The sequence below is a fragment of the Ailuropoda melanoleuca genome, chromosome 2 (genome assembly GCF_002007445.2).
Source record: "Ailuropoda melanoleuca isolate Jingjing chromosome 2, ASM200744v2, whole genome shotgun sequence".
Classification (NCBI taxonomy): Eukaryota; Metazoa; Chordata; class Mammalia; order Carnivora; family Ursidae; genus Ailuropoda; species Ailuropoda melanoleuca.
Window position 1 is genome coordinate 101,515,035 of NC_048219.1, and position 22,172 is coordinate 101,537,206.

A 22,172-nucleotide genomic window follows, 5' to 3' on the forward strand; every position below is an offset into this window, starting at 1 on the left:
TCTGGACAGAGCATGGTGACTCTGACAGATGGCATCCCCCTCCATAATGCCCTTCAGTTGTAAAGGGAAGGTGTGAAGAGCCAGGGAGGAGAAACAGTGTTTCTGTATTTTACATTCTTACTCTCAGAGTGCCTGCATCTTCCGCAGGTTATGGGGGTGTGTCTCTGTGTGTTGTCATTAACTGGAGTTTTAAATAGGGAGCAATGGAGAACAGCTACTTCTGCATATCATCCTATTAAAGCTGGGAAGAAGCTGGAAAACATTTAATAAAACCCGTATGTCCAGTCTTGCGGTGTGGAAGAGCCTCTGAGTTGTGACTCGCAGCCTTGGGCTTGCTATTTACAGAGCAGTGGACAGATCACGTGGTCTCTATAAGCTTCAGGTTCTGTACAACGTGGCTGGCACCAGCCACCTTATAATGTTGTGTGGATTAAGAGAGCAAATGCTGTGAGTGCCCAGCTCCCTTGAAGCCTAGGGCTGTGGTCTCAGAAAGCCTGTTCTCAAATCTGAATACTTGGGTTGTTTCAATCAATGAAAGAAGGGATTGTACTAGATGGTCTCTGAGGTTTTCTTCCCTTTCCCTGGTCTGTGGCTCAGGGAGCACAAGAAAGAGAGAGTAACGTTCAGATCTGCTACTAGAACCAGGAGGCTGTGGGGAGTAACTATATTTGTGTTGTGCTTCAGGCATTTTCGGAGCATTCTAGTCCTTGTGATTGCATTTGCTCCCACAGTGGCGCTGTGAGGAGAAAGAAACGATAATCTCTCCTCTACACAGAGGGAAACTGAGGCCCGAGCATCCGATGTGAGACTTTAAGGCTCCTGCACAGCCGCTCTGCTCTAGATCCCATTGGCTCTCAGCCTCTCAGATGCCCAGCCGGCTGCTTTTCATGTAGTTTCTCATCACCTGGTCAGTTCAAGTATGGTGATTTGGCTTCACGAGTTGTACCGTGTCTGAGCTGGCCTTTACCACAGCGGTATCTCATCCCTGTCCTCACATTTCCTAACTTTCTTTCCCAGTGGCTGGTGAAGCGAGCTATAGAAACAAAGGAAGAGATGGGTGACTACATCCGCTCCTACTCCATATCCCAGTTCCAGAAAACCTACAGTCTCCCTGAGGTCAGTATTCCCCATTTCTTTTCTCGTCCGACTGAGAACACATGTGCACACTTAGAGACTCTGCAGGAAGGAGCGGAGTAAGTAAGCCCAGGCTCTGCTGCGTGACGTCTCTGCCCCTACCTGGCCAGCATGGACAGTGGGCCTCCTTGTTCGTCACAACCGCCTCTTTAAACGGGCACTGGGGGAAAAAGCCCTGCAATTTTGTCCTTGTCTCTCAATTTTAGTACTTGATTCAGAACTTTTATTAAATTACAAGAACGTGAGTATATTTTTTTAATAGTCATGTAAAGCTTTTCGAGAGACCACCTAGGTCATTGCCCAGGGCATTCCTGTAGTAACAGTGAAGTAGTAACCACGCCCACCGCCCCATCCCCCGCAATAATAACAACGGATAGCTACTGAATACTCTACACTCAGTCCCAGCCCTTCACATGCCTTCTCCTCTTTAATCTCCACAGCTGCTCCCTGATGTAGGTGGTGGTGTCCCTGTTTACAGACAGTGAAACTGAGGCTTCGAGACTAGGTAGCTTGCCGGGGGTGTCAGAGCTCATAAGGATTTGAATGAGAATGCCTGGCTCCACCAGTATGCTCTGTGGTCCCCCTCTTTCTTACCGCTATGGGATCTGTTTTGGAGCCATCCGCAGAGGCCCTAACTTCTACCCATACAGAATATATTCCAGTTTGTTAGAAGATTGAGGCTTCTGCAGGCAAAGCTGTGATGAGAAATCAATTTGTAAGACAGGTTTCTGAGAAGTCCAGTTGAGTTTCAGCCTTCACACAGGGTTTGTTTAATCCCTGTGTTTTGTCTTGCAGGATGATGACTTCATAAAGAGAAAAGAAAAGGCCATCAAGACAGTTGTTGACCTTTCAGTAAGTTCCCCTGCCCCTGTGTAAGAGAAGGACATAGGTTCATAGCCTCCAAATAGCCCCATGATTCAAATCCCAGAACCCTTGGGATTGGGGTTACCCAGGTGCTGACCTCAGGTGGGTGTGTAAGGGAGGCCCTGCCTGCCTCAGTGCCCATATCTACATGCCAGCATTCATGGGTAGAAAATGGCACAACCACTGCCCTGTGTTTTTCCTAGTTCCAGTTTTCTGGGAGAAATTTTCCAAATCCAGAACCTTTCCTTATTTGTGCCAGTGACAGGTAATAAACGTTGAATAGCTCCTCTTGAACTGGAGGTGGTAAATTGAGGTTAGCACCCCATGATGGCTCTGGAGAGGCAGAGCCGCTCCTGAGCCTTGTGTGGGACACACTGGGATGGCCTTGGTCACCCACACAGTGGATCTTAACCGTGGAGTCTGCACTCGCATTCCATTCCCCTTGGTGCAAGGGGCAGAGGAGAGCTTTTCAGATCTTTCTGGGCCAGACCCCAGCAGAACCTTCTCAGTGCCACCCACCCCACCCCAGCCTTCCTACCTGAGCTGCTGGGAATGAAGCCACAGTGCCTGAGGGGGAGTTCGCTTTCTTCCAAAAATAATGTGTAGTGTTATTTTGCATTTTTCTCCCTCCTTTAAGAATAAATGTGTGGTCTTCCAAGGTGATCACTCTAAAAAGAGTAACAATCATTTGATGACATGAAGTGGTCATTTAAAACAGGAAAGTCTTTGTCACCTTAGAGTTGTAATTTGTATCTCTTTCACAATTCCATTTGGGAAATGGAAGGAATGGAAAATCTTCAAGATAGTTACACTCTGAAGCCAGATACTGTTCTCAGAAATGGTGGCAGTGTTAAATAATAATAATAACAGGACATGATAGGACATCAGAGTAATTTTTTCCCTGGTTATGAAATAGTTGTTCAGTTTAGACATCCTTAAAGGTTTTTGGGTTTTTTAAAGGTTGATAGATGCAGAGGAAGGGAATCACCCTTAATCTCACAGCACAGAAGCAGCTTTCTTTTGCTGCTTGGACGTATTTCTTCCATGTTTTGGGTTTGGTTTTGTTTTTTTAAGATGTTATTTATTTACTTGTCAGAGAGAGAGAGCACAAGCAGGGGGAGCGGCAGGCAGAACAGGCAGAGAGAGAAGCAGATTCCCCACTAACCAGGGACCAGTATCATGACCTGAGCCGAAGGCAGACGTGTAACCAACTGAGCCACCCAAGTGTCCCTCTTCCATGTTTTTAGTGTGCATTTTTATACCGAATTAGAGTCATATTTTAAAAATAATTGTGTTGTTTTTTTTAACTTACCAATATAGAGTCTCTGTAAGTTATTAAGGATTTCTCGTAACTGAATTTGTCATGAAAAATAATAACCAATTTGTTGGATATGTGGTTGCATTTTTATACCGAATTAGAGTCATATTTTAAAAATAATTGTGTTGTTTTTTTTAACTTACCAATATAGAGTCTCTGTAAGTTATTAAGGATTTCTCGTAACTGAATTTGTCATGAAAAATAATAACCAATTTGTTGGATATGTGGTTGTTTTCTCTTATTTTAAATGATGCTTCATTACTGGAAAGCTAGGAGAACCAAGTGATGGCATTAACCTCTCATCCAGGGAACTGGGGATCCTGGGGCAGGAGAGGAAGGGAAACACTCTTTTCCCTGTAAAGCCTGCCTTATTTGAATGTTATACCAAGTCTGTGTGTTACTTATTCAAAAACAATAAACAGGGGCACCTGGGTGGTTCAGTCATTAAGCCTCTGCCTTTGGCTCAGGTCATGATCCCAGGGTCCTGGGATCGAGCCCTGTGTCGGGCTCCCTGCTCAGCAGGAAGCCTGTTCTCCCTTTCCCACTCCCCCTGCTTGTATTCCCTCTCTCGCTATGTCTCTCTCTGTCAAGTAAATAAATAAAATCTTTAAAAAAAGAACAATAAACGAAAGTAAAATTTTCTAAATGCTTACTTGAATATCTTCTTTTATAAATCCCACTCTGAGCCCTGGGTAGAGAGTGAGAAACAATAGTTTCCAGCCTTATCACTGGGAAGAAAAGGCCAGCATAGCCTTCAGCCATCCTGTCAATGGAACTGGGCCTGGCATCTCCATACCCACTAAACATTTCAGGCTTCTAGAAACACATTCTTTCTTCTTATTATTAGTAATGGATTTTTTAAAGAAAATCCTCCTCTTCTGCTTGGTAACGTGACTGCATAGGATTTAAGGAGGTAATGATAATGACAACTACCTGGTTCCCAGACATTGTTGTAAACATTTATGTGTACCTTACCCAGTCCTCACAATAATCTGCTGAAGTAGGAGCGATTATCTGTTTTTACAGGTGAGGAAACTCAAGCACAGATAAGTTACCTAAGTTGCCCAAGGTCACATTGGTGATGATGGAGTCAGGATGCAAACCCAGTCTTGTAACTAGTACACTATGGGCCTCTAGATAAAATGCTTTTTACAGCTAATTGGAAAATATCAAAATAAAGGAAAATGGGAAAAATTTGCAAGTCTTTTGATAATAGTTCAGATTGCTCAGTTGATTTCCTTTTTTTTTATGTGTGAATTTACTCCTCAGTTGACTGTCAATACGTGTGTAGCAGGAATGATAAAGAATTTTGATGGATGGCCAGAGCTGGCCTTTGGGTTTTATTTGTTTTCTTCTTTCTCTNTATGTGTGAATTTACTCCTCAGTTGACTGTCAATACGTGTGTGGCAGGAATGATAAAGAATTTTGATGGATGGCCAGAGCTGGCCTTTGGGTTTTATTTGTTTTCTTCTTTCTCTGTCTACCGAAAATACCCCTGATTTCCAGATGCTGTCTTCTTAGGTTTCTTAGCTGAGCTCCATTGCCATTCACTTCCCTCCCTCCCACAACTTCTGTAAGTGCTTCGTGCTTCCTTGCCTTGAAATGCGAGTTCCAGAGCTTACAGGAGACCCCAGGGCTGCAGGGCATGTCCCTGGCCTGTCCTTGTGAGTCCTGTAAAGAATGGAACAGCGTGCTGGTTTTCATTCGTCGTCACTCTTCCCAAGGGGTAATTTATCCCTTAGTGGAGGGAATGAAGTCTTTCCTTGATGACCAGAAGCTGTGGCTCTTTGTAGGTCTCGGGTTCTGAAGGCTGCTTCCCTCTCCTTCCACCNTGACCAGAAGCTGTGGCTCTTGGTAGGTCTCGGGTTCTGAAGACTGCTTCCCTCTCCTTCCACCCTTTCCCCAGTTCTGCCCCTCACATGCCTCATCACTGTTTCTTACCTTCTCCTTATCGACGAATCTAGAATCCCAAACTTAAATTGTGAATGGTAACTTACGGATTCAAATAAGGTCACACAATAGGTGCCTAATTTCTGGACCCAGCCTTTTATAATATATGTCTGTAGCTGCCACGTACTGATTGAGGGCCTTCTGTGTGTTTGGCACCTAATTAGGCTATTTCACGAGCATCGTCCCATTAACTCCTCTCCAACACTCAGAGAGTTCTATATTATTATTTCTGTTTCATAAATCACAAGGNGTGTTTGGCACCTAATTAGGCATTTCATGAACATCGTCCCATTAACTCCTCTCCAACACTCAGAGAGTTCTATATTATTATTTCTGTTTCATAAATCACAAGGTTGAAGCCAGAAAGGTTAACAAATTCCCTCCATATTTGCAGAATAGGAAGAGGCAGCCAGATTTTACATCAGACTCCTCAAACACGACAGGTGTGGTGCTCCTCCCGTTTCCTCTCTTCCCTTGGACTAATGTTCCTGGCTTATTTGAGGGCTCTGTGATGTTACTCATCTAGGTCCCAAAGACTCAGAGACATCCAGAGTGGCTAGGTGCTCTCCCGCCATCTCGTCAGTCCCCTGCGGGGGCGTTTACTGCGACTTTTCCACTTGAAGACCCTTTGTCCGGCTAGAGAATGTCTGCCAAGTGAAGAATGTCATGTAGCCTTTCTTCATCTACGAACATAATACCATGGCGCCTCAGCCAGCAGGCTTTTACTTATTCTTGCTTAGATATAACCTCTTTTTAAAAAATAAATATCAAACGTTTTAATATTTTTCAAAGTATTTAGCTTATTCTTATCCTTACCCATCCTTGTAGGACTGTTCCAGTCTTTTGCATTTGTCCTTGGTTATGTAGCCCAGCCATTTTTTGGTGCATGATTTTTTTGTTTTAAAAAAGCCTAGATTTATTTTGTACTAGTACCTTAGTAATAATAACAAAAAATGAAGAAATGGGAAAAAATTACAAAGACTAAGTCACCATGGTACCACCAGCGAGGGAAAATTACTGATATATATTCCAAGTAGGAAATCCAAAGTTAGGGATATCGATACAGAGAATTAGAGATCCCTAAAAATGGCATTATATTGTATATTCTGTTTTGTTTTTGCTCAGCAATGTAATTGAGGCTCTTTCCACAGCAGTAATATACCTCCATAGCCTTTTTACTGGCTATACATTATTCATTATGTGGTATTAATTTAACTAGGTTACTTTGTATCCTTTTTTTTCTTTTGGCCATTATGTAGGACATTCTCATAAGTTTTTCCTTTTATCTTTATTTACTTAGGAAACATTCGATGAAATGGAATTGGGTCAGAGGTTATGCCTAAGGCCGTTAGTACCTCTTGGCAAATTGCCAGGCAGAAAGACTGCTGTGAACTTGAATTTCTGGGCTTATCACTTTGGGGTTCTCTCTCTTTTTCTTGGCCTCATTTTTCTTCCTCTTGGGGATTATTCCCAGTACTATGCCTTTTTTCTTGAAATGTGTTACTTCTTGGCTTCTCCATACCTCCTTTTTACAGAATGCTAGCTGCTTTGTAGAAGGCTTGCTGATGGCAGGTGTATTTTCAAAGCACCTAAGAAATCAAAACTCTTGCCACCCAGGACAGGTCACCCTTTACCACCTTCTCCTTTTCGTGTCATAACTTAGTCACTTGTTTGTCTCACTTAGCAGGCTGTTGTACAGCTTACTTGCTCCTCGTCTGAGCTGTCAGCCTTCATATCCCTCAAGTATCTGTTCTGAGCGGTGAGGTCTGTGACTCCCTGTTAACCTTGAGTAAAGAGTACCTGTGAAACTTTACCCAGAGCTCCAAAAAGTAATTGTTTACTATTCACTGAACATTTTTTGGTAATATTTAGAATTTTGTGNTGTTTGTCTCACTTAGCAGGCTGTTGTACAGCTTACTTGCTCCTCATCTGAGCTGTCAGCCTTCATGTCCCTGAAGTATCTGTTCTGAGCGGTGAGGTCTGTGACTCCCTGTTAACCTTGAGTAAAGAGTACCTGTGAAATTTACCCAGAGCTCCAAAAAGTAATTGTTTACTATTCACTGAACATTTTTTGGTAATATTTAGAATTTTGTGTAAGAATAGAGGGGGGAAAAGGACTTTTAGAGCTGCCAGTCTCGTTGAAAGAAATGCTTTGCAGAACTTATGGGATCACCTAGGAGACCATGTCATTTGAAATTACCACTCCAGTGTGTTCTTCCACAGGAGATGCTATAAGGAAGGCCTTTTCATTCAACACATAAAATATGTGGCTGCACACATTAAACAATGTTAGTACATTCTATCAATATAATATATATACATACATGTCTTAAAAATATATACCTTAGGCTCAGTTGGTTAAGCGTCCGACTCTTGATTTTAGCTCAGAGATTCTTCTGTCCCTTTCCTCTGCCCCTCCCCCTCAAAAATATGTATATCTATCTATCGTAGATATATATATCTTAGCCCTTNTATCGTAGATATATATATCTTAACCCTTACTGTATGTCAGATGCTATGAAATAATTAATTAATCCTCACAATAACTCTACTTGTATCTTTCTTATAGATGGAAAATCACAGAGGTTAAAGTAACTTGCCCCAAATCAGACAGGTAGTAAGTTATGGGGTTAGGACTAAAACCTTGTTTGTCCACCTATTCATTCAGTAATAATAGTTGCACACTGACCGTGTGCCAGATCGCACTCTAGGAGGTGACATAAAAGCCGTGACATTCCATCCTAATGGAATCAAGGGAATTTGGTTGAGGTCTCATCAGGGAAAAAGACATGACCACAAGGGGGCAGCAGCACACGTAAGCTTTACTGGGGCGATGCTTTGACAGGTTTGCGTGTAGGATGGGGCAGTCAGTCCCTCACAGCAAGCCGCCATCCAGAGTTCTAGGCACCAGGGCGGCATCCAGAAGGGGAGGGGAGCTTGGGAACTCCTCGGGGGGTCCTGGAGATCGTTCAGGTGCTTCGGTGATGTCACACAGCAACAGCACAGAGAGTCTCCAGGTCAGAGATCTCTGAAGGAGGTCTGCAGCTTCAGTTTGGGGTCTTTACAGGCCCAGGGCTTATCCCATCTGTGGTTAGCAGATGCAGTTCTGTAGAGCATGCGACACAGACGGGCTTTACGTGGCTAAAAATCTGCCAATTTGGACCATGTTTGAAACAGCTGGTTGTGTAAAAATTTGAGCTTGGCCCTGGCACACTTCTGAGCCAGTAGATCTCAGCCTGCTGTGCAGAAATAAACCCAAGAGCCAATGTGCAGAAGCCATCTTTGGCTCCTTTATTTAATACAGTGACCTTAGTCTTACCCAGCAAATTACACCATTTGACTCAAGGAGCCCTGCAGTGAGAGGTGTGCTGGTCCTGAAGGAGCAGAGCGGAGCTCATGTGAAAGAGAATAGAAAAGGAACAAAGTCTGGAGAAAACTCTGCCTCCTCAACTAACTTTCCTCCCTGCAGATGTGTTCCTCTCTCCAGAAATAGTTGCCATCCATTGATCTCCCATTTCCTTCACTTAGTACCCAGGGGCTTTGTTTTGTTNTACAGTGACCTTAGTCTTACCCAGCAAATTACACCATTTGACTCAAGGAGCCCTGCAGTGAGATGTGTGCTGGTCCTGAAGGAGCAGAGCGGAGCTCATGTGAAAGAGAATAGAAAAGGAACAAAGTCTGGAGAAAACTCTGCCTCCTCAACTAACTTTCCTCCCTGCAGATGTGTTCCTCTCTCCAGAAATAGTTGCCATCCATTGATCTCCCATTTCCTTCACTTAGTACCCAGGGGCTTTGTTTTGTTCGTTGTTTTATTAGCATGAGAATGGAAAGAAAAAGAAAAAAAGCAAATGTATTTGTCCCAGTTATAATAACTCTTTCCTACGGGATGTTTTGGGACTTTGGTCTTGATGGTGGACACATCTGTGGAGCCCCTTTAGGTGAAGCAGAGTTAGTTCATGGGGCTCCTGGGCTGAGGTGTGTCTGTGAGAACTGAGCCCTGAGAGACTGTGTTAAGGTCAGTGGAGGCAAGTCAAGGGAATGTTACATCCTGCCGACCTGGATGTGGCCTGGCCTACTGGAGCTTTCCACCAGAGAATGCCAGGTTGGTGGTGGCTCTCTCATTATGTCAGAAAGGAGATCCCTCTCTTGCTGTTTCTCTATCTGTCAAATAAATATATAAAATCTTTAAAAAAAGAAAAGAAAATTTAAAAAGTAACTTGCCCAGAGTCAACTATTAACTACTTTTAAGAATTACTAAAAGCCTCGCACTGGGACTTGAACTCAGGTTCGTTGGACCCTCAAAAAGCGTTCTCTTATCATTATCTACAAGTGTTGTTTGAGCCTCCAGGGGAAGTTCAGCCCCTGGTTTTAGAAAGACAGGCCCAGTCTTTGTTGTTTGGCCTGACACTAGACAAGACGAGAGTGTTTATTAAAACTAACGGAGCAAATTAGACAGAACTTGAAGGCCCACCAGGTGTGCATTTCATTCCCCCTGCTTGGGAAGGCCCTCCCCTCCTTTCTGGCTCTCCGACTTTCTCCTCAGGGTTCGGTCAGTACTGTCCCCTACACACAGGTCTTGCCCAGTAAGTGAGGATTGCATAACAATACACATGTGAAGAACTGAGTAGTTTGTCCTGTGCAGAAAACAGTAAATGTCAACTGTGAGGCTCTGTCGTCAGCAGTACCAGCAACAGTTTTCAGTTCTCAGATGCCTTTAAATCTGACCTGTAGACTCACATGTGCCTCTCCTTTCAGTTCTCCTTGTCCCTGTACTCTGTGCCCCTAGCACTAGTCCTCCCCCAGCCCACCCTTCCTCCTTCCCTTCCCCAGTCAAGCAAGGCTGGGCCTCCAGTGGTCCTGGGACTCCTCCATCCTGTCTCTCCCTTCAATGTGAACATCACGGTGCCCCTTAATTGATCACCCCCACCTAGGAATCCACATCCCCCATCTCTTGTCAGTGCCTCTGGTTTCCTCCATATCTCACCTCTTGATAAGAGGACAAGTATTTTGACTCCTGGAGTAAAAAGGTCTGAAACTCTTTGGCGTTGAAGGTTACTCATTAGCTTAGGCCCACAGTGCATCTGGCTTTGAGGTCAGCATTCCAGCTTCTTCCACCTTTTTTGACTTATTTGCTGAAATGAAGTTGAACTCTGAGCCTGGCCAACCATGCTGAAGGATTTAAGGACTGTGTGCCTGTTCATGTTTGGATAGATTTGTTTAAGTGTCGTGGTGTTGGAAAAACAAGACTCATAGTTTGATTTTAGACTTAAACCAAATTGCAAGTCTATAATATTTCAATTTATTATGGGCCCAATCAGCTTTTAGGAGCTAAATTAAAACACCTAGCCATGCTATAAAACTGCCGCTGTGGGGAAATGCATTTTATGTGCGGTATATTTGACTTTGTTAAAAACCAAAATTCAACCGAGTACATTTGAAGATCTAATTGGCTTTATTAAGTGATTCATGAATCCAGCAGCCTCCCATGTAGCAAGTAGAGATGCATTCCCAGGAGCTATACAAACTGGGAGGTTTTTATGGGAAGGAGAGTGGGACGAGAAGTTATTAGCAAAAGAGAACAAGGGATTGTTTCAGGCAAGGTCACCTTCCTTTAGGGGGAGAAGAGAGGAGGTCTTATTAGGTGATTACCTCATCTTCCTTTGGAGGATGGAGAGGGCCTTTAAGACAGATTACCTCTTTGGTGCTGACCAGAAAATTTTAGATTGATTGGCTTAAAATTCCACTCCTGGAGGGGTTGAAACTGCAGTGGAGTCTTGGTTTGGTCTCACAGGGTCTAATGACTGTACCTTGGGCCTGTGGAGTTCTCTGACAACTTGGAAGTGGAATTTTGAAGCATAACCACTAGAATACTGGCGTTAACCTCTTCCACACTATTTGAGGCCTAATTTTAGTTGCTTTGAAGTCATTCTGTACTTAGTAAATGAAATACGACATGGCTCTCCCAACCTGTGTGTATCCTCTGTGATGATAAGGCCTGTGACGTGCTCATAGAAGGTATTTAGTAAATGCTTGTGAGATGAACGGAGACTAGAGTCCACAGTCCTTAGTATTTAGGGCTTTTTTATGTCCCAGTTTTGTTCAGGATTCCAGGTAGTTTGATCTCTGTCTTAATTTGCCCTGTGGCATTTGTTTGTGAAGGTTAGTTTGTTTTCTAGAACTGTGATGTCCACTGCGGTAGTAGTAGCCGTATGTGGTGTTGAGCATTTGAAGTATGACCCATGTGACTCAAAAACAGAATCTTAATTAAGTTACATTTAAATTTAAAGACTCAGGCTTGATTTAGTTATTGGAAAAAGTTTAAGTTTGCTTGAAATAACTTGAATATGTGAACCTACTAATTTAAAGTTATCTGTTTGGCTCTCTTTACTTTTTTCAGACTGTGCTGTTCTAGAAGATATACGCCCTTGATGTTAAAGATCAAGTGTGAGGTGTAGGATATGAGGAGGTGAAGTGGGTGGGAAGAGGCCGGAGTTCTGTCGGTGCTGACATTGTAGGACATGAGCGGGGCTGGTGGCTCAGAGCTAACACAGGGGAAGGTGGAAACAAATTAAAGCATCTGGCAGCACAGAGAGGCTGGCACTTGTGAGGACAGGGCAGGGCAGACAGGGCAAGAGTTGAGGGAGCTGGGGGACAGAGCAGCATACCTGTGAGAGGTAAAAGAGAAGTAAATGCTTTGTAGTAGAAATAAGTTGAAGCATCCCCTCGTTCTTCATGAGGGATGATAGGCCGTAAAGAGATACCATGTTCTCCTGGTGAAGCTCAAACAACGTGGAAGTCTCCCAGAGACGTCTTGACCGGTGAACATAATGAGGCAGGCATTAATAGGCAAACGAGGACAGCTCTTTGTCATGGAAGCCTTGTCACCATGTCACATGGAGAAGGAAGCCTTAGAGAAATCATCAGGACTCTACTCATTCAGCGTACATTTATTGAGTACCCAGGACAGCACTGGGGATACAAAAGTGAATGGAGCTGTCTGAAACATGCTGAGTGAAGAAGCCAGTCACAGAAGTCCACCTAAGATTCTGTTTGTATGATATATCCAGAATAGGCGAATCCATCAAGACAGAAAATGGATTACTGGTAGCCAGGGGCTGGAGAGGGGGAAGTGGGACTAACTGCAGATAGGTATGGAGTTTCTTTCTGGAGTGATGGAACTATTCTGGAATTAGATAGTGGTGACGGTTGTACAAATAGTGAATCCACTAAAACCACTGAAGTATATAGTTTCAAATGGTAAATTTTATGTGATACGAATCATATCTCAGGGTAAAAAACTATTTAAAAAAATGAGTGAAGCACTCCCTCCAGGAGCTCAACAGACAGATTTATAGGATTAGACATAATCATTGCATCCTGTGGGATGAGTGCACTGGTGCCTAACCTAGACCTTTGGGTAGTCAGAAGGGCCTGCCCGCAACCTCCATCTTGACGAGGGAGTAGAAGGGACCTAGGAACTGAGTCACTCACAGTTAGTTGTTTACTGCTTTATTTGGAAAATCCAAAAAGTTCTGGGTCCTCAGATGAGGCTCTCTGCCTGAGGATATGTCATCTGCCCTAAGGGTCTCTACGGACGAAAGGCCTGGAGAACGAAGGAACACCCAAGGTGTGAGGTTACTTCTAAGAGTGGGGCACTGTGGTGAGACCCTCTGTTGGTCTGGCTTCTGACCAACCAAGGTTCCTCCAGCTAGTTTCAGCAAAAGGGGTTGACTACACGGATCCCTGGGAAGGCTTAAGAGGTGGGATCCAGGCTGAGCCAGCGTCACTTCCCAAGCAGCACATCAGAACCAGGCCTCCAAAGATGCTGCTTCTGCTTGCACTGTGGGGAAGCTAGCTAGCGGCCTGTGGGGCTGACAAACCATGCTACCTTGGCCAAAATCAGGGTGCTGCTCCCACTGCTGCTGGCCCCAGAATCGGGTTACCTCTGTGATCCACAGCAGCACGCACACCCTCCACACCCGCCCTCTCTCCTCACCTGGCCCCTGCACATTCACATCACCGCCTGAAGGGTGGAACCTAGGTAGCATTCCAAGCCCTGCGTGCAAGGGAGTATAGAAAATGGAGTCTTTGGGGTACCTGGGTGGCTCAGTCAGTTAAGCATCGGACTCTTGATTTTGCCTCAGGTCATGACCTCAGGGTTGTGAGACTGAGCCCTGCCTTGGGCTCTGCGCTCAGCGTAGAGCCTGCTTGAGATTCTCTCTCTCTCCCTCTCCTCCTGCCCCTCCCCCCCATAAAAAGAAAAAAGTCTTTTGTTTCCCAGCCTCTGGAGTATAGGAAGATGCAGTAAACATTGTGAAACTAATGCACAGAGTGTGTCCTAAGGTCCTTTAGAAACCGTGGGTGGACACTCCGAATTTACCTTCAGTCGGCTGCACTTTGTGCCTGTACATTTATGCTGAATGAATGGGCACACTGTCTGGCTGGGATCTGTGGTCGCTGCAGTTACATGACAGCCTACCGCAAGGTCAGATGATACTTTGACTTCTAGATTCCTGCCTGTTCTTCCACTTCTGTTGAGTTTATTTGTCCAATATACACTGGAAATACAAAATGTAAAAGTAGCTCCCATGCCCTCTGGGAGAAGGACGCAGACATGCACACAGACTGTTGGACGTGATCGCCATCTGGGAGGTGGGGGAACATACAGAGGCGGGGTGGTTTGGCCAGGGCAGTGTCATGCATGGGTGATGCTTCAGAGAGGAGGTGGCTTGACAGCTGAGGTGTGGGGCACAAATGGAAAGTAGGAGAACAGCATGGTGTGTGCACAGCTGTCTGTCCAGCAGTGGATGGACAGGAGCATGTCAGGTGAGGAAGTGAGGCTAAAGGGTTGCGAGGCAGAGCCGTACGTAGAAGGGAAGCCCTAACGAAGGTGCCCTCGAGGGATGAGGCCTGCCATTAGCTTGTACAGATGAGGCCACTGGGAAGCTGGAGAGAGAGTGAGGAAGAGTGGGACTTCAGTGAGGCTGGAGGCCAGTGCACCAACCCAGCGAGCGAAGCATGGTATGAGCAGGGTAGAGCAGGAGTCCTTCATTTGCTTTTCTTAAATGGCCGCATGTACCTTTATCTCTTTAGAAACTACTTGAAGGTAAGTGAGGTGCGGTGTTTTGCATCATGCTTTTTGTTTTAGGTTGAGTGGTTTTTGCATTGTTATACTTGCTTTTAAAAAAGAAGAAGAAGAACCTAAAAATAAACTAATTTAAACTAAAGTGCATTTGTGAGTTTCTTTGAACTTAAGGTTGCCTGAAGTGAACACATACCATTGTTGGCATCGTGCTTGGGCTGCATTTGAGAATGAAGAATGGGCCAGATGCCAGGTTCTGAACATAACCATTAGAGAGCATCCTTAGCCCGAGTAAACACACTCATATTTGTTTATACAGAAAGTTTTAAGGCTTTTAGCTTAAACTTTGGACCTGAAATACAGCTCCTGATTCAAAGAGTAATGGTTGCACTTAGAGAGGGTGTTGCAGTCTGCACCCTCTGAGAGTTCCCATTTATAGTATTCATGTGGCAAATAGAATGGTTGGCCTTTTATTCAAAAACAGTGGAATATGTTTGTGGTTCAGGCACTTAAGACATTTTGTCCAGTTACCATATGGCCTTTCCTTTTTTTTTTTTTTTTAATGATTTTTTATTATATTATGTTAGTCACCATACAGTACATCCCCGGTTTCCGATGTAAAGTTCGATGATTCATTGGCCTAACTTTTCTTTGGTCCTTTTCATATAAAAATCCAACCAAAATGCATTTGACCAAATCTGTGTGACTTTTGAATAGTAATTGAACTCCCCTTTTTTGTGGCCTGCAGGAGATACGGATTTAGCCGCCAGAGCAAAACAGAGAAGGTAAGAAAAGCATAGATAATGGGAGAGAACATTGGAGAGATGGAAGTGTCCCTCCCCTTTGCCTCTGTCTATCCCTGACAGGCCGCCTGCCTCGCAAGAGTAGGAGGGATGGCGGCACCGCTATGCACCGGGCTCCAGTCCCTGGGCAGCCCGGGCCCGCGGGGATGTGACAGCTGCCTTGGGCCACTGCGTCTCCCTCCTCGTAGCTGTGGCCTGCCACCCTTGCAGGTCAGGAAACTGAAGCAGCAGCCTCATGGAAGGGCTGGAAGAGAAGGGTGATGGGAAGTCATGGCCCCAGGGGCAATCAAGCAGGCTCACCTAACCCAGAGTTGTAAAGATGAAGTCTGCTTCAGGGCCCTGAGCACTGGCCCCCCTGACAAGGGAGACCCTAGACAGGTGTGAACTGGGTGCTGCCAGTGACATGGAGCACAGCGGTTTAGGCAGGCCTGCCCTAAGACAACCTCGTGTGGAAAACTCAGGTAAGTTAAGACGGGGTTTCTTCACAGAGCAGTCTCAGACCTCTCTCTTAATTTATGTATTTATTGATGATCCTGAATTGTCCGCTGCGGGGCAGTCCCATAAATCTTACAGCGTCAAACCCTTATGTGTCTCAGGCCTTTGTTCAGGGCTCTGCATTATCTTTTTTCACTTACTTCCCTGAACAACTCTATGAAGAAGGCACTGCCTTTTTTCAGAAAATCTGAGGTCAGAAATCTGTGAGGCCCAGAGAGGTTCCGGGATTTGTCCAAGATCACGCAAGCCCCTCAAGTGCCTTAATAAGAATCTGAACCCAGGTCTGTATGACATCGAAGCCTGTGCTCTTAACCACTGCCTTTTAAATAATAAAGTGCTAATAAAGTTGTCTGTGGCCTCTTAGAAAGCAAAGTCCTGTAGTCGGAGATCTGTGGGTACCCTTTTCTTCCTCATTCCCCATCAGACGCCCAGAGTTTCTTGCATAGGACACGTCCTCCCTCTGCTGTGTTCTCCTGCCACCCCTCCCTCTGTCCAGAACCCCTATCCTTCAGTCCTTCCAGGAAGCCTGACTTGGCTCCCAGCCTCCCTCTGTGTTATGTGCTGAGGGCACGGGTAGTGACGAGGAGCGTGTGTTCTGAAGCCGGACGGGCTGGTTTCAGATCCTGTGCGCGTGCGACTTTGGACAGTGCACTTACTTGCCGCGCCTTAGTTCACAGCGTCTGTGAAAGCAGGGCAGTCACTGTACTGCCTCACAGCGTTGCTGGGAAGACTGAAATGTGGAGGCCACAGAGTGACCCATCGCGCAGGAGATATCTAGTGTCAGTGGCCATAGTAGTTCATTAGCAGTCAGTCATTGATTATGATACCTTCTTTTTTGGTCTTCTCATTATTTAATTTTTCCACAGTTGTGTTTTTATTCTTAACAGTCATTTCCTCCAAAGCAAGGTGTTTTCTGGATTTGAGTCTGTCAGGTGGCATCTGATACTTATTAGAATTTGATGTGTACATTCAATTTGATATGTAATTTAGTCTGAAAAGAATGTCTGTGCATATGGTGTATTGATTATGATTGGAAAAATCATGCAATGCCCATTAAATAATATTCACTTTGGGCTTGTCTACAAATACAGACACAGGTTTTCTCTACTATCCCAAAGTAGAGTGAACCTATCAAGCCTTTATAAGCCAAAATGGTCTAAAGCAAAGAAGCAATTGCCATTAATTTATATGAAAAAAATTTTTGAGCATTCTTGGACCCAAAAAATTACCTCTCTTAGGCTTTTCTGATACATGCTTTGCTAACAGACACACAAAATAAATTGAGATAAAGCACACAGTTCTAAGCTCTGGCAGCTTGATGCTGAGATGCTCAGTGTCGTTCCCAGGGAAGGAGCTCGGCAGCCCACTCTTACCGCCCAGGTTACGCACTCCCTTTTAATGGCTCAGGGCTAAACAAACTCTGAAAACTGTTTTCGCTTTTACCTTTTCTTGTAAAAGTGAAAACCCTTTTCAGATTTCTTTTGGTCAGCAGCAACAGTTGCTAATATAGGTCTTCTGTGAAAGCAAAGTGGCCTAACATGAGCTTTCAAAAGCAGGGGATACCTGTATACCCAGCAGTAAGGAGCTCACGGTGTTCACTGGCATCAGTTATAGGCAGGTTACAGAAAAGCCTTCTAGAATTGGAATGGTCTAAGGAGGGTGTCTGAGACCGCCAGTTCTCTTTTTCAACCCAATAAGACCCTGATACCCAGAGAAGGTAAGCCTATGGTCACTCAGCTGGTGGGTGGCAGAGACGGAATTACCAAGCACTCTAGACTTGCAGCTCAGAGAAACAGCATTAAATCCAGGTGTCTCGGGTGTGGTGCTGGGTACATGTAGAGCCTGAGGCTGGATCCAGAGTAAGAAGCTTGATTACCAGGTGAAGCAGTTCATTTTTATCCTTCAGGCCAGTGGTTTTTAGACTTTGTTGACCACTCTCGGCCATAAGAATTCTATTTTTCATCATGATTCAGTACATACACACACACATACACCCCCACCTCCAAAATAAGTTTCACACAGCAGTACTTAACCGTTTACTACATGTGAAGCACTCTGATGGCGTCCTGTTCTCTTATTTGTGCTTAATTTATGTAGCTTCTGGCCATACCTGCTAAAGTACTTTCATGTCCCACCGATGGGTCTCAACTGGCAGTTTGAAAAAAACACTCCTTTAGGCCGTGATTTGCTCTTGAAGGGGTTAAAGCAGGGGGGAGACCCAGTCAAAGGATAAGTCTGGCAAATGTGTGCAACCGGATAGGAATTGAATCCGCAAGCAGCGCAGCAATGGAGCGAGGCACGGGCCACGGACCAGAGCTCAACCTTCCCGGTCTGTGCTTGGAATGGAAGCTCGGGTACCTGGATTCTCCAGTCTTTGTCAGGGACCGGTTCACCTTTCTACATCTGCCTGTTGTCTTTCACAGATTCGTGCCCCTTTGCATTGTTGTCCTTTCTCTACTGAGTCTTCATCTCCAGGGCCCAGCTATGTTTGCATCTTTCCTTCCAGGCCGAGGACAAGAAGACGGCACTTCCCGCAGGGCTCTCAGCTGCAGAAAAAGCTGATGCCCGTGAGGAAGATGAGCTTCAAGCTGCTGAAGAGGTGTGTGGCCCCCTAGGTCCCCCGGAGTTTCTGTTTCCATCATCTGGGGAGAAACTGCCCCTTCATCCCCAGCTTTGCAAAATGGCCAGCCACCCCCCACACCCCGCTGCTGTTAGATGGCCTCTCACACCCTTCCCAGTTTCCTTTTCTCTCCTGCCCCATTCCGTGAGGCTTACTATGAGAGAGCACATAAACAACCCTTGGATTGCACTGCAAAGGTCTGCGCAGACCCATCAAGGAAGCCTTAGGCATTGGGGTCCACTCACTGCTACTTCTGTTCCTCTTCCAGCAGCGTATTCAGTCATTGATGACCAAGATGACCGCCATGGCGAATGAGGAGGTGAGGGGGGACTGCATGGGGGGTGCGGTGTGGAGGTGGGGATGTGGAACCGCCCTGTGCTGCTCCGGGGAGGCCTCCTCCCAGAGGGACCCCCTTCATCAGAGCCCTGTCTTTTCAGCACTTAGTGCCTCCTATTTCCTTAGGGTCTTTCTTTTAGGAAGCTTTCTACTAGCGCATAGTGTTGCTGTCTGTGGGAACCCCTGGGGGTCTGGAAGGACCCTTGTGAGAGCAGGATGTCCCTGCTGGGTCGGCATCACAAGGGCCTCTGTGGTTCAGCCCTGCCCCTCCATAATCACCCTTGCCAGAAGACCCCTTGTCTTCTGTTTCCTTCCCACGCCATCCGGGTAGAAAATAGAATACCGCATTTATCGTTGGTCCTCCCAGAGCTCAAGTTCTGTCCAAAAGGTTTAACCAAGGGCTTTGAAAGGACCCCTCCTTTTTAGGGCAGGAGAGGCCTGTGGCAGTAAAAAGAGATTTGGAGAGTTCTAAGATTCCTGTTCCTCTCCCATTTGTACTTCTTTTTCCCCTCAGTCCTCAGCCCTCCAGTTTCCCTGCAGGCTCTGTCAGTGCACTCAGGCAGAGACCCCGAGATGGGGTATTTGGGGTAAAGAATGATTTCCCAGGGGTACCCGGGGACCTGGAAGAATCTGGCACAATCAACTGAATGACTCAGAAGGTAGAGAGATGACTTAACATTTGTCCTAAGGCTTGTTTGCCCCTCTCCTCGTTGATGGATACCTAGAGCAGAGCCAGAGTATTCTTCCCCCTGGGAATATTATCTATTTTTACTATACGACTCAGAGCATTCAGATTTTCTAGTTCTGTGAAAGATAAGGCATGGCCTTAAGAATGCCTTCTCCCCATGACTGCAGAGCCGCCTCACCGCCAGTTCCGTGGGCCAGATCGTGGGACTCTGCTCCGCTGAGATCAAGCAGATCGTGTCCGAATACGCAGAGAAGGTACGTGGGGGCCAGGCTGCAGTCTTGGCCTCAGGTCATGCCCCTAGGACTTGTCCTGTGTCCCTCCACTCTTTCGCATCATGGATGGAGTCAAGTAATTCACCAACGACATTTGTCAAAAACATGCACGCCACACAAATCCGTCAGCATTGGCCCATTCAGTTAATTTTCTTCTGCAGTGCCTGTTTTTCATACATATAAAGAGAAAACCTGTCTCTCAGAGCAATGATCGCATCTGATAGATCGATGCCTGAGGTATAACACAGGCATTTTTCCTTCTCTACCAGGCTTCTTACAACTCAGGCTGTTTGGTGATTGGGCCGAAGAATAAGCTTTGCCACTTAGGAGACAAACCCCATAACTCAGCCAAGCCCAAGGCAAAATTTTTTGTTCCACTTTATTAAAAGGGTATAGAATGAACTAAAGCCTGAAAGTCATATTTCAGTATTAGATTTTTTTTTCTATCCTAAGAATGGGCAGCAGGACCTTGACTATTTCAGGGAGACAGTGATTAATCATTTTGCACGTAAGTGATTCTGTTCTGGCTGAGATGTAGTATTGGTAAAATCAGATTTACAGGGCATTGTTTCACATCCTTCCTTTCCCGGCCATACTCAGTCCATCCCCCTAAAACGTTGATGTCTGTTGAAGCATCCAGCTTTGTTTTCCCTGTCTCAGAAGCCTTGACGACAAATTAGTTCTGCTCCGACCCTCCGTGCAATATTTTTCTGAAGTGATTTTGCACAGATCATGTACTTGGGGAAGGGATGTCTCCTGAAACTGAGAGTTATGACCTACTGTAAACACAGCAGGTGGTCACCTCCCACCGAGTGAGAGGTCCTTGAGCAATACAGTGAGTAAAATGGCTTAGAACGTCGGGGGGTGCGATTCTCGTGTTTCCCCTAACCATTCCCCCCAAGTCAGTGCTTCTTAGTATAGGTTTTCTAATCCAACTTTCATAGAGTCCAAAGTGTCCTGTGTTTCAGTTTGCCACCCAGGGAAGATGACGGTGGTCAAAGTGTCCTCATAGATTTGACCAGAAAAGAACATAGATAATCCTAAAAGTACAAATCAGCTGAAAAGCCTTGAAAATGTAGTTGAGGAGAATGATTCATTCATTGCCCCAAGAAGAAAGTTTCTTGATTCGTGGTCAGCCCACACATGGATGGCAAGAGTGTGAGTCTACATTTGCCCTTATGTTGCCCCACAACCTTGCTGAATCCAGTTTTTTAAAAAAAGACAACTAGAAGATGGGGTACTCACTGTGGGGGCCCTGACTTTTGCCTTCATACTTGCCCACCACAGGCAGATAGGAGCTCAGATTATTGTAAGAGGGAGAGCAAGCAGGCTGACCCTCCTTTGTTGGTGGTATGCCTCTCCTTGCCTGGGAGTCCTGAAGCTTCTTTCCCCAGTCAGCTCTGCATGTCCATGATTCCTTCTGGGTCTCTTATCCCCTGAACTTTCCCCTCCTCACCCTGGTACAGTGATCTGTACCCAACCCCAGTGGGTGCACTCACTACTACATTCCATTCTGCCAGAAAAGAGTGACATTAGAAGTAGTTTTGGACAGATCTCTTTCCAAGGATATATTTAATTAAACTTCTCACGAAGAATTAGAGGTCCAGAGTTCACTGCTTGATTGTGTTGTTTGCAGTACGTATATAGATCATACAGCATTAAAGGTAATGATTTTTAAAACTAAATCCTATTAATCCTATTCCCATATCACGGTCATCTCACGTTTGCTTATTACCCTCCAGGTTTTGTCCCACATACCCATGGTTGTTCCTAGGTGCAGCCATTCCCTACCTAAAACAGGTAGGGCGGGATAGTTAAAAAGACAGCATNCACTGCTTGATTGTGTTGTTTGCAGTACGTATATAGATCATACAGCATTAAAGGTAATGATTTTTAAAACTAAATCCTATTAATCCTATTCCCATATCACGGTCATCTCACGTTTGCTTATTACCCTCCAGGTTTTGTCCCACATACCCATGGTTGTTCCTAGGTGCAGCCATTCCCTACCTAAAACAGGTAGGGCGGGATAGTTAAAAATACAGCATTTGAAGTCATACTTTGGTTCATATCTGCCTCCTCTCCTTCTCAGCTGTATGACCTTGACCAATTTATTTAACCCCTCTTTGTCCTCTTATCCCCCTCTATAAAACGGGGATAACATTACTTTGCTGTCAGGGTGTTAAGTGAAATGTGACTAAATGCTTCAAACAATGTCTGGCACGTGATAGCTTTTCAGCTAATGGTCGCCTTCATTTGATTTTTTTATAGTCTGCATTTTTTTTTTTTTGTCATGTCAAATCCTAAACATTTTCCGTGTTTCTAGCCTTTGCGGTTATTTGAATACTAGATAACCCATGTGTTAATACAGCCCAATTCATCAAACATTTCCCTATTGTTTGACTTGTAAGTTGTTTGTGTTTGCCATTGTGGATAATGCTGTCATAAACTCTGAGCAGATAGTTTCTACTAAAAGGTTTCCTAGGAGTTGGATGTTGGGTTATGACTTCTCTTTGTTGCTTTACAAATAAATTGTAATGGGGCGCCTGGGTGGCACAGCGGTTAAGCGTCTGCCTTCGGCTCAGGGCGTGATCCCGGCGTTATGGGATC

General features: G+C 45.1%; 1 protein-coding gene across 1 annotated transcript in view; it reads left to right on the plus strand.

Annotated features, from left to right (window-relative positions):
• The window catches only part of CCDC93 (coiled-coil domain containing 93), an 87,385-nt gene that overhangs the window by 19,746 nt on the left and 45,467 nt on the right, over positions 1 to 22,172 (plus strand). The window contains 6 exon segments of the mRNA XM_034642012.1: positions 1,018 to 1,116; positions 1,930 to 1,986; positions 15,065 to 15,133; positions 18,153 to 18,245; positions 18,535 to 18,585; positions 19,458 to 19,544. Of these exon segments, the coding sequence (XP_034497903.1) occupies positions 1,018 to 1,116; positions 1,930 to 1,986; positions 15,065 to 15,133; positions 18,153 to 18,245; positions 18,535 to 18,585; positions 19,458 to 19,544 (456 nt within the window).